This window comes from Drosophila guanche, unplaced genomic scaffold (genome assembly GCF_900245975.1).
Source record: "Drosophila guanche unplaced genomic scaffold, DGUA_6, whole genome shotgun sequence".
Classification (NCBI taxonomy): Eukaryota; Metazoa; Arthropoda; class Insecta; order Diptera; family Drosophilidae; genus Drosophila; species Drosophila guanche.
Window position 1 is genome coordinate 4,569,092 of NW_022995751.1, and position 10,828 is coordinate 4,579,919.

At 51.2% G+C, this 10,828-nt stretch overlaps 2 protein-coding genes across 2 annotated transcripts; both read right to left on the bottom strand.

The window, feature by feature from the left end:
- Positions 1–312: 312 nt before the first annotated feature.
- On the bottom strand, positions 313–7,010 carry LOC117587301 (CLIP-associating protein). Its single transcript, XM_034277894.1, has 2 exons — positions 6,630–7,010; positions 313–5,140 (listed from the first exon to the last, which is right to left on the bottom strand). Exon 2 carries the CDS (start codon positions 5,117–5,119, stop codon positions 605–607), a length of 4,515 nt encoding a protein of 1,504 aa, XP_034133785.1. The 5' UTR covers positions 5,120–5,140; positions 6,630–7,010; the 3' UTR covers positions 313–604.
- Positions 7,011–8,397: 1,387 nt separating this feature from the next.
- Positions 8,398–10,236, bottom strand: LOC117587303 (asparagine synthetase [glutamine-hydrolyzing] 2). Its single transcript, XM_034277896.1, has one exon. The coding sequence runs from the start codon at positions 10,186–10,188 to the stop codon at positions 8,497–8,499; it is 1,692 nt and encodes a 563-aa protein (XP_034133787.1). The 5' UTR covers positions 10,189–10,236; the 3' UTR covers positions 8,398–8,496.
- Positions 10,237–10,828: the final 592 nt, after the last annotated feature.

Genomic DNA, 10,828 nt, shown 5'->3' on the forward strand with positions numbered 1-10,828 from the left:
TTTTTTCTTTTAAATTAATTACAAAAATAGTTCAGTTGTAAATGAATTAGAATTCAGTTGAGCAGAAAATGAAACAAAAAGGACACGAAGAATCATTGGAACTTAAATACAAGAAGCATGGTTTATATTAGGAAAAAGCCAATGTAAATCATTTTATAAACAATTTTGACGAGAGTGGGGGCAGGGGAGGGTATATAGTAGATAGTCGTAAACGTGGGTTGAAGCACAGCATTAGCATTTAGCATTAGAACTAGAATTAAAGGTGACAGACAGTTGGCTACAGATTTTTCTTATTTGTTTTGTTTTTGTTTTTCGTTTTTTTGTTTAGTACACTTGGGGGTTGATCGATCTTTCATTATATAATATAATTAGTTTGATCTGTCGACACTTTAGAAGGGGATTTGTTGCTCTCTCTCTCTCTCTTTCACAATACATATACGCGTATCATCATCATCCATCAGTAAGAATTAGAGTTATAAATAATTAGTTATATCATTAGTTATATATCATTAAATAATTCCCTCGTCCTTCACTGCTTGCGTATGCTAAGAGACGGCGTGGCGTCAGTGTCTTTGTGGTGCCGGGCCGGCGAGTGTGCCCGCAATCATGAGGATGAGGCAGCCGAGGAGTTCTTGGTGGAGCTACCGCCGCCGCTTGAATTTCTCTGCTTCTCAATGTAGACGTTGAGCAGCCGCCGCTTGCTCGGGTTCAGCGCCGACAGCTTCGGCTTCACCTTGTCCTCGCCGAGCACAATGTACAGCTTGACGATGCAGAAGACAGCCGCTTTGCGCACCATGGACTCCTGGTCGTCCGTGGATCGCGCCAAATTGGGGAACACATTGTCCAGATGGGTGTCCGTGATCTCCACGCCATGGTGCTCGGTCACCTCCAGCAGGATCTTGATGGCGCACAGGTTGGTGGGAAACTCGCCCGTGGCAATCACCGGATTCACAATGTTGATTGACAAATCGAGCGGCAGGCACGGGGCAATGCGTACAATCATGGCATCGATCTCCCGCATTGCCTCCTTGCTGTGCTGATAGCACTGGATGATCTTCAGGAGTATCAGCTCGAGGAAGTGCATCCAGTTGTGGCGCATCTTGTTGCTGCGCATGATCTTGCTGAGCACATGCAGGCCAGCGATAACCACATCCGTGTGCTCTGCCTCCAGAATGTTGAGCAGCATGCGCATAATCGATCTAAAGTGCTTATTCGGCAGCTCACAGTTGCCGCCCTTGATGCAGATCCCCAAATTGGCCAGCGACGTCTGCAGCTGCTCCACCGGCTGGTCCTTAGTGAGTGTCAACGCCACGGACATGACCTCGCTCTCCATCATATCGCCGGGCAGGATCAGCTCGCCGTTGTCGGCCCTGCTGATGGAGACCAACATGTTGGCATCGCCCGTGGGCTGCGGGGACTTGGCCATCGTCGATTGTGTCATGACGCCCCTGTCCAGCTGGTCCAGCCGCATTGTGGCCGACTCTGGGGTGTTCGATTGCGTGGTATTGGCCGACGATTGCGTCTTGGAGTTGGAAGACAGGGAGGCACACGAGTCCTGCTGCGCCTGCTCGTGATACTGCAGATGTCCGTTGAAGCCATTGGGCGCCAGCGAATGGTACTGGCCGCCGAAGCAGTGGCGGATCTCCTCGGACGTCTTCTGGATGTTGTGCTGCACCTCAAGCTCCGAGGAGTAGAGCAGCTCCTGCTCCACCGACGACTGCCGACTTCGGGGACTAGTTGAGCTCATGTTGAGTTGATGGCTCTGGAGCGAGGCGAATGGCCCGACGGAGGGGCTTTGCAGAGGCTTTGGACTGCTGCTGCTCAGGGGTGAGCTGTTGGGGGAATTGGCCCCAGAATTGACGCTGCTCTGACGGCGCATGTGTGACTGGATGCAGGAGCGCGCCGAGTCCTGGTATCCCTTGGGCAGATTGGCCAGCAGCTTTGTCATCTCCGGAGTGTTCAGATGGTAGAGGGCCACCAGGCAGCACCTGGCCTGGGAGCGCAGCTCGATGGACTTCTGGTCCGCCGACAGTTGGGCCAGCTTCAGGACTGTCCGCTCGCAGGCTAGGCTCTGGTCGCTGGGGAAGTCGCTGCTCTTGCCGTAGGTATTGGCCAGATCCGTGAGGAACTTTAAAATGGCAATGCGTGTTTTGGTTGTCGGTGTTTGCGTGGAGTCCGAGATGATGCGGAACAGCTCCTTCAGCTGCAGCTGCGTGGGGAAATACTCGTGCACCACCTGCAGGGTCTTCCATATTTTGCTGTGCATCGAGTTGAGCAGGTCCGTGCCGAGCTTGTTGAACAGTCGCGTAAGGAGAATGAACAGCCAGTCGTGCAGCTCGTGGGCGTGCACGAGAATCAGCTCTGTGACAGTGTCGAGGAACAGGGAATACACCTTCGTGTGTGTGTCCATGAACATCTTGCGGAACATGTCGAGGACACACTGCAGCTGCTGTTGCGAGAGCTCCTTGCCATCGGCCAGATACTGTGTGAGGCTGATCAGGCCGTCCTTCCTCTCCGACCAGTGTGTGGATGCGCAGTACTGGATGATCGTCTCAATGTCGTCGAGCGGTGCCCTCTGTGCGCTCCAGTCCAGGCGGGTGTGCGATCCACTCAGCGAATAGTTCGACTTGTTGCCCCTCGTGTAGCTGGAGTCGAACGATCGCTCGGAGCACACAGAACTGGCCTCCGAATCAATGTCATCCGCACACTCGTCGCGTCCCATCAGTTTTCTGCCCATGCGCATGCCGCCGCTCCGCATGTAGTCCCCAGAGACAAAGTCCGACTGCCCCTCAATGCCGTCGACTCCGCCCACGCCGAGCGTATGCTCTGCCTCGCGGGATTGGGCCAGCAGTCGTGCTGCTGCCGATGGTCGCACAGGATTGTTTCGCTCTGGCGTTCGTCGTGCGCCCGCTCCTGTGGAGTACATGCTGCGCTTCATTAGGCCGCCGGCACTGCCGCCAACCAGCCGTGTGGGACTCGTTTCCCTGGAGCTGGCCGTGCTCCTGGGTATCCCGGATGCCTTCTTGGGTATGGCCCCAGTCGCCCCGCGGTAGTAACTGCCCACGCCACCGAATTGGTCGCGCAGCTTAGTGCTGGGCGAGGTGGAGCGGGATCCAGGCTGCGATTGCGATACTCCTGCGCGTCCCCGGGTGCGTGGAGTAATCGTGCCTGGTGTTACCACTGTGTGGCTGTGACTATTCGAGTTCAGGCGAGGTCGTGGCAGGGATCCACTGCTCGCCCCTCCAAAACCCCCCTGCGATTGGGTGGAATTGGTCGAGTTCGTTGCCCCCACTGGCTTCTTCTGTCGCGTGTAGAGCGTGTACTGTGCCCGTGCCTTGGCTCGCTGTGCAGCCGCAGTGTCCACCGCTGAAATGGATCGCATGCTGGGCGTTGGCTTCTGCAGTGTGCCCGGAGTTCGTCCGAGGCGCGACACCGTTCGTCGTGTTTCCAATGGAGGTGGAGCTAAGCCGGCTAGGCCGCCGCTGCCACTATCACCGCGCTCTCTTTCCAAGGCCCGCTGGGCGGCAATGTCCAGGTTGCCGTAGATCTGATCGGCCAGATCGGGGAAATGCCTCCGATAGGCCCAGTAGGCTCGCCTGGAATGCCTACGTGCCTCGCTGTCTGCATCCCCAAGGCTCTTCTTGAGGACATCCCGCAAGATAGTTGCATGCCGCTCAAGTGCCTTCGTTTGCCACTCCTCGAAGAGCAAGACCATCAGCTCGCAGAGAGAGGATCTGATGTCTTTCGACTTGGACTGCTGCAACGTTTCCGTGTAGATCTTTAGCAGCTTTGGCGAGTGCGTGTACTTGATGATGTACTTGAGGGCCAGCGTTGAGGCCGAGGCAATGACCTTGGCACTGTTCTGTATCAGATTGATGAGCTGCTCCAATATGCTCCAGCAGAAGCCGTCCAGCTTGTTGCGCAATGTCTTCGACATGTAGGCAATGGTGATGCACGCCTCGCGTATGACCTGAGAGCGCAGCTCCTCCTTGACAATGTCCAAGAAACCCAGGGCCAACTCCTTCAGCTGAACAGCCACAAACTGCGGCTGGGCGTGGTAGTTCATCAGCAACAGGGCGCGAATCTTCTTCAGAGCATCGACGCGCTTCTCCCAGTCGCAGTTCTTGTCGCTGATGACCACCAGTATCTGCTTATACGCATCATCCATATCCTTAGCGTGGAAGATCGTCAGTTGAGGCACCACCTCGAAGCTAGCCTCGAAGATTTCCATCGTGACAGCTCCCGCATCTCCGGTATCGGTCGGTCCACTCGGCTTTTGTCTTAAGCTGGAGACAGCGGCCGAATAGAGCTGCCGCTTCACTATCCTGGTGGGAGGCCTCTCCTTTGGCGTCTCTCTGTAGTCGGCCTCGTCGAGTCCCACGCCGTTGCCATTGCCGTTCTTAACTGCGGAGGGCATCAGCAGACCCTCCTGCTTGGCCTGATCGAACTTCTGCTCGAGCAGAGCCAGCTTGGCGGCTGGCATATCCTCCATTTTGCGCAGATCCGGCCGCAGGCGGTCTCCCACATGCTTGTAGATCTCCACCAGCGTTTGTATGGCCGACTCCCGAACGTTCACCGTGGGGTCGCCGAGCAGGGCGCATACGGGCGGTATGTAGGTGCGAACACTCAGCTGCTGTGTGCCGTACTCGTGAAGGGCATTCACTATCGTCTGCAGGAACTCCTCGCGAACCTTTGCGTTCTTGTGCTTAAAGCAACTGACGGCCAGTTTGTCGATCAACCCTTGGGGCGACTGCACTTTGTGCTCCATCAGATCACGCAACAATAGCTGGGCCTTCTCGCGCACCGTGTCCCGACTGTCGCCAAGGCGATCGATCACATGTGGCAGCACGGTCGCCGTGTATGCATTAAAGTCGCTGCCCAGCCGCTTGATCAGCTCCGAGAAGGCCTCCAGCGATTTTTGTGCTATCTTAAAGTGGCTGCCCGTCAGCCACGGCATCAAGCCGTCGATGAGGAAGCCCATGTCTGTGCACACAATTGAGTTTGTGTCGTCGCTCAGGAATGTGACCAGATCCTCCGCCAGCTGCACCTTCACCCGCATATCCGCCTTCGGCATCAGCTGGATGAATCCGTCCAGATCGCTTGGCTTGCGGTAGGCCATCTTTACGTTTTTTTACAGTACCTGCAATGTAGGGAAGATGGGAAAAATGTTTGCTTTAGCTGCAGTATTTGCTAAATTGCATTAATTATTTAAGTAGAATGGGGAGACCAGCAGGACAGCAGGCCAGGTCAGAGTTGAGGCGGCGCTCAAGGATGCAAGCAGGGACATAAACATGTTTCAGTTGGGTGGATGCAGAGAGGCTGGAGATGTGATGTTCCCGCCAAATCTCACACATTTCCTCCTTTTCAGCAATTTCAAATTATTCATTGCGCGCGCGCACTGGAGATGCAAAAAGAAGCAGCAGCAACAGTCGCAAAAAGCGGCGAAGGGGCCAACAATTTCTGTGTGGAGAATGGATGAAGTCAGAGAGCAGTTAGAGGACAGCAGGGACAAGGGTGGGTGGGTGTGGTGGAATGGAGTGGAGACCATTTAGTGCTGTTACAAAAGTAGGTGAACGGTTGTGCGGGTGGAAGTGGTTGTTGGGGATGGGCAGGGAAGGGACGGCATAGCATTGCCGACAGATGGCGGTGGTGGAGTATGATGGGGATAAGCGGTGGGGCGTTGTTACGGCACAAAACATGAATCATCTCACGGACGCCCGAGAGCGTGACGAAGGCAGAGGCGGTTAGTGACGGGTGGGCAGTGGGTGGCTGGGTGGGCAGGAAGCACAGACAGCAACGTGCCACCGCGGATATGGATTTAGTTTTGGGCTTGCGATACGAGTACTTTTTGGGCAAAACGATGGCTGACAGCGACGCCAGCGTCCCACCGTCTATGGTCGGGCGTCACTGTTCAACAATTTAACAACAATTTGCGTGCGCTCGAGAGAGCCAGAATATTTATGGATACGTAAGTTATACAAAAATGAGATAATATTGCTGGATGACAACAACAATCCACGACAGCGACTTGTTAGCTATGCTCAGAGAGAACATCAGAGAGAGAGAGAATGTGAGTCGGAGCAGCAGAGAGTGTGAGTGTGACAGCGGGAGAGCGAGTATAACTATTTAGCATTGCATACGCAATTTTCTATTTATAAATAAACATCAACAAACACAAACACACTGGCTTTCGTAACTGATATTCTCTTACCTTGAATATATTCATTCCATGTGTACGATAAGATATAGATACTAGTAGATGTGATTAACAAAACAAAGGGGGGAGGGTCAGGGGTTTTTTTCATTTAGACCGGTCAAATTTTAGGTGTATAAACAGCTGCACAATTCAGTCACACTAAAAACTTGCCGGCCTGCGCGCTGCCCAGCACGATCGTCAGCAGCGGCTGTCGACGTCATGCGACAATGCTGCCAGCGTCGCAGTCTGTGGCGTGGCTGCTGCAGCAGAGTGAGAAACCGAGAGAGAGCAGCCGAATTGATTTCTAAATGTCACATGAGAGCGAGCATCGGAAGCGGAGGCGATTGGAGATTGGCAGTGTCTTTTTTAACAAAATCTTTTTATCTTTGGTCGATACGCACACACATACACACACGAACACGCACACACATACCTCTATTATTTGCAAATCCGGCTGCGTTGACTGCGCTGCTGCTGCTTCTTCTTCTTGTCGTCTTCGCTCCGCTCTTGAATATTGTTTTTGGGTTGGGCCTAGCAAACAAACAACTGCTGCTTGATGGCCCCCAAAGGCAATTTGAAGAATTGATTTTCCAGTCGCTGGCCAAACAAACGATTCGCAATGCCCGCAAATACGCGTTTTAAGTAGACTAAATTTATTTTTCAAGCACAGCCAATTGAACAATTGCCCCCCTCAACTAACCGAGAGATCACAGTTTTGCTCTTCTCTTCGTTCACGCGTTGTTGTTGGTACAGCGCAGTCAGTTTCACTTTGTCATTTGTTGTTGGGTCTCTACCGTTATTGCTGCACGTCGGCGTCGACAGAGCATCGGCTTCCACAGCAACAACACCACAAATTCCAACGTCTTCAGCAGCGCTGCGCCTGCTTCTGTTTCTGCTGGCTCTGCGCCCTCTCTGCTTTGGTGAACTTTTTTTCTCGGTGACGCGCTCTGGGGTCAGGAGTTTCGCACTGGTTTCTCGGTCGCTGAGCGTCTGCTGAGCTCAGCAAACATCACATTTCGTTGCGTATTGGCATTTGGTATTGTTTTTGACACTGCTCGTTTAATAGTTATACACTTTTTACTTAATTTTAACAAATTTGCCAGCCCGTTGCGTTGCGAAAAAAATTAATTCTAGCGATGGTAAACATATATGCAGTGTGACCGCGGAGTTATCGATAAGATATACCTCATGACCCGCAAAAATATACCGAAATACGTTATCTCGTTTACAAAATATACCGTAAATAAAGCGCACTGTAAATCATTTTCCTCATTTTGATATTCTAGTTAATATTAACAGCTAGCTAGAACTTTCAGCACTAAAACTAAAATTTTATTCGATTAATTAATCAATTGCCTGTGTTCTGAGGTCCTTAATTCGCTAGCAATAGTATAAAGATTATTCAGTATAGGGGAATTAGATTACCGGTCATGCAGTTAAGGGCCACAAACTTTTACGCCGACCTTGTTTGTGTCGCACACCTTGCACTTTTCCATAAAAGTCTGAGTATTTTCGCCACCCTCTTCTCCAATGCACAATGTAGACTGCAATGTAGAATTTACGAATGTAATTTGAATTTGAAAATTGCAATTGCAAATTATGAATGGGATAAAAATGCCATGAGGCATTAGGTAGAAACTGGATACCAAAGTTTTGAAATATTTTAGTTGAAGTTTTTTATTTATTTATGTGTAATTTCCTTTGTTGTTTTTGCTACAATAAGATTATGTGATAATACAAATCTAATTATAGATAACCCAAACTGGGTACTCACATTCACTCTAGTAACTTGATTGACAATCGCTTGATTAACGTAAATAAATGCCCGGCAACAGACAACCGGCATGGCGCCCGATCCGGCATCCGTCAACACATTTCCCAGCCAGTGGACAGCTGCATAAACATTTAAATTAACTGGAAACCTCTTCAATTACAGTAAAGTGATCCAATTGATATCAACTCACACATGTCTGTTTATGTTATACAGCTGTGTGCAATGAAATAGTGCGGCACCTCACCACTTTCAAAACTATTTTTTACAACCATCCAAATTAAACAAGTGATACATTTTTAGAAAGCTTAAAATGTACACATTAGAAACCCGAAGGAATCCTGGAATATTTGTGCTGAGTGCAAGTACTTCAAAATAAATAAAAACACAACATCAATAAACTTAATCTTAATCTACTATTTCATTGAACACAACTGTATATTTAAATGTAGGTATTGGAAGAGGTATGTGCAGGTTTAAGTGCATTTACAGATTCACGGATATGCTTTGTACTTAATTAAATGTATATTTAAGCTAAATCAGTCTTAAGTGACTGATGGATGGCCTGTGCGCGACCCGAGGGATCCTCCGGGCAGCCCCAGTCGAGGCGTGGCACCCACCTGATCACCGTGCGGGCCGCCGACTTGAGCGGAAACAGCTCCTCGAAGATGCTGCGATAGTAGAACGCCTCCTTTGTGGTGGGCGTATTGAAGGGAAATCTTTTGTAAGACTGTGCGAAATCCTCGTCGCTCACGTGACTGGTGGCCACACGGCGAATGCTGTCGATCCAGTTGTAGCCAACGCCGTCGGAGAACTGCTCCTTCTGCCGCCACAGCACATCGTACGGCAGATAGTTATCGCTGAAGGCGGCTCGCAGCACGTACTTCTCCATGCGCCTCAAGGGTTCTACGGCACCGGGGAACGCGTTGAGCTGTCCAGGAATCTTGTCCTCTGGTCGGATCTGCATCACATGGTTGACGAAGTTCGTGTCCAGGAAGGGCACACGCAGCTCCACGCCCTTGGCCATGGCCACCTTATTGGCGCGCAGGCAGTCGGAGTGATGCAGCTGCTGCACTCGCTTCACCAGCTCCTGGTGGAACTCCTCGTAGTTGGGGGCCTTGTGGAAGTACAGGTATCCGCCGAAGATCTCGTCCGCCCCCTCGCCGGAGAGTATCATCTTGATGCCGGTGCTCTTGATGTAGCGGGCGAGCAGCAGCATTGGCAGGCTGCAGCGCACTGTGGTCACATCATATGTCTCCAGGTGATAGATAATGTCGCGTATGCCGTCCAGGGCATCAGGAATCTCAAAGACGATCTCCTTGTGGTCACTGTTGATGTACTCGGCCACGTGGCTGGCCGCCTTAAAGTCGGGCGCATCGCGCAAACCCACGGAGAAGGTCTTCAGCCGATAGTCGGTGTTCTTCTCCCGCATAATCTTCGTGGCGATCGCGGCAATCAGGCTGGAGTCCACACCGCCCGACAGCAAAGCTCCAAAGTTGACGTCGCAGTGTAGATGCGTGCGCACGGCCGACTCCAGGCTGGAGCGAAGAAGCTCCAGGTCGCACGGCTTGGTGGGCACTTCCTTGATCCAGGATTGCTCAAAGTGCCGGATTGTTTGCATCTCTCCCACGCGTCCAAAGCGGGCCTCGCCCGGGGGGAACGTCACGACGTTGATGCAGGCGTCCACCAAGCACTTCATTTCGGAGGCCACCCACACATTGCCAGCCTCATCCTCACCGATGTACATGGGAATAATGCCAAAGGGATCTCTGGCCACGAGCACTTGCTTCGTGCGCCTGTCGTACAGGGCGAAGGCGAACATTCCCTTGATGTGTTTCAGCAGCTCCAACCCATAGTCCTGATACAGCTCCAGGATAACGTGACAGTCACTCTTCGGGTCGTAGGCGCCACGTTGCTTCTTTATGTCCGCCGACAACTCCAGGTAGTTGTAGATCTCGCCGTTGGCCACCAGCGCCACGTTCCCATCGTTGGAAACAAACGGCTGGTCGCCCCGTTCCACGCCCACAATTCGCAGACGTTCGTGAACCATTGCCACGCCATCCTCTGGTATTACATGGACGCCAGTGGAGTCGGGGCCACGATGCCGCTGCTTTCCGCTCTGCCGATAGGCCATCTCCCGCAGACTGTGCTTCCTGCCATGGAGCACCTGGCTGCCAATCGGCTTTCCATCCTTAGAAAATATGGCAAAGATTCCGCACATTCTGTATGGTTTTTTTTGTAGAATATTCCTTATTCCGAATCAGAGTCGCGCGCGAGAAAAATTGAAATGAATACTGCTATGTTGGGTCGCTGCTTTATAAATGTTTCTCTCTTGAGTATCGCTCTAACACTCTACTATCCGAGTGCTGACTTACACGTGCTTACTATTGCATCATATTTTGGGAAGAGTGAGGTCTGAAGCTGCATCACTAAAAGGGAACCTCTAGAATTGTATCGTTAGGTTTTGTTTTAGTTATTGCTTGTTGTTTAAACTAAATGAATTGTTTGTCATAATTAATTAAAAGACAATAAAATAAACAGCTGTTGTGGCGAGCGAGCTTTTTCTGTTGTGGCCATGAAGGGGGGACGAGCTTTTGCTGTTGTGCCAGTGACACAAGCCCGCACGAAAAAGCTTTTCTTGGACTCTCACATTTCTTTACTAACAACCCGAGCGGGGTTGAACAGCAATTTCTTCTCTCATTTTTTGCAAGCTGTCAGTCCGTTGGAAATTCAAAATTAGATCCGGCTTATGCCCGAAGAGCTTTGCGTTGTGTTTATGAGCTTTCATGCATTCCTAAGCGATTTAACCCACTTAAGCCCCCTGCATTTAAGACTGCTTCTAAAATATTCTTGTAGATAAA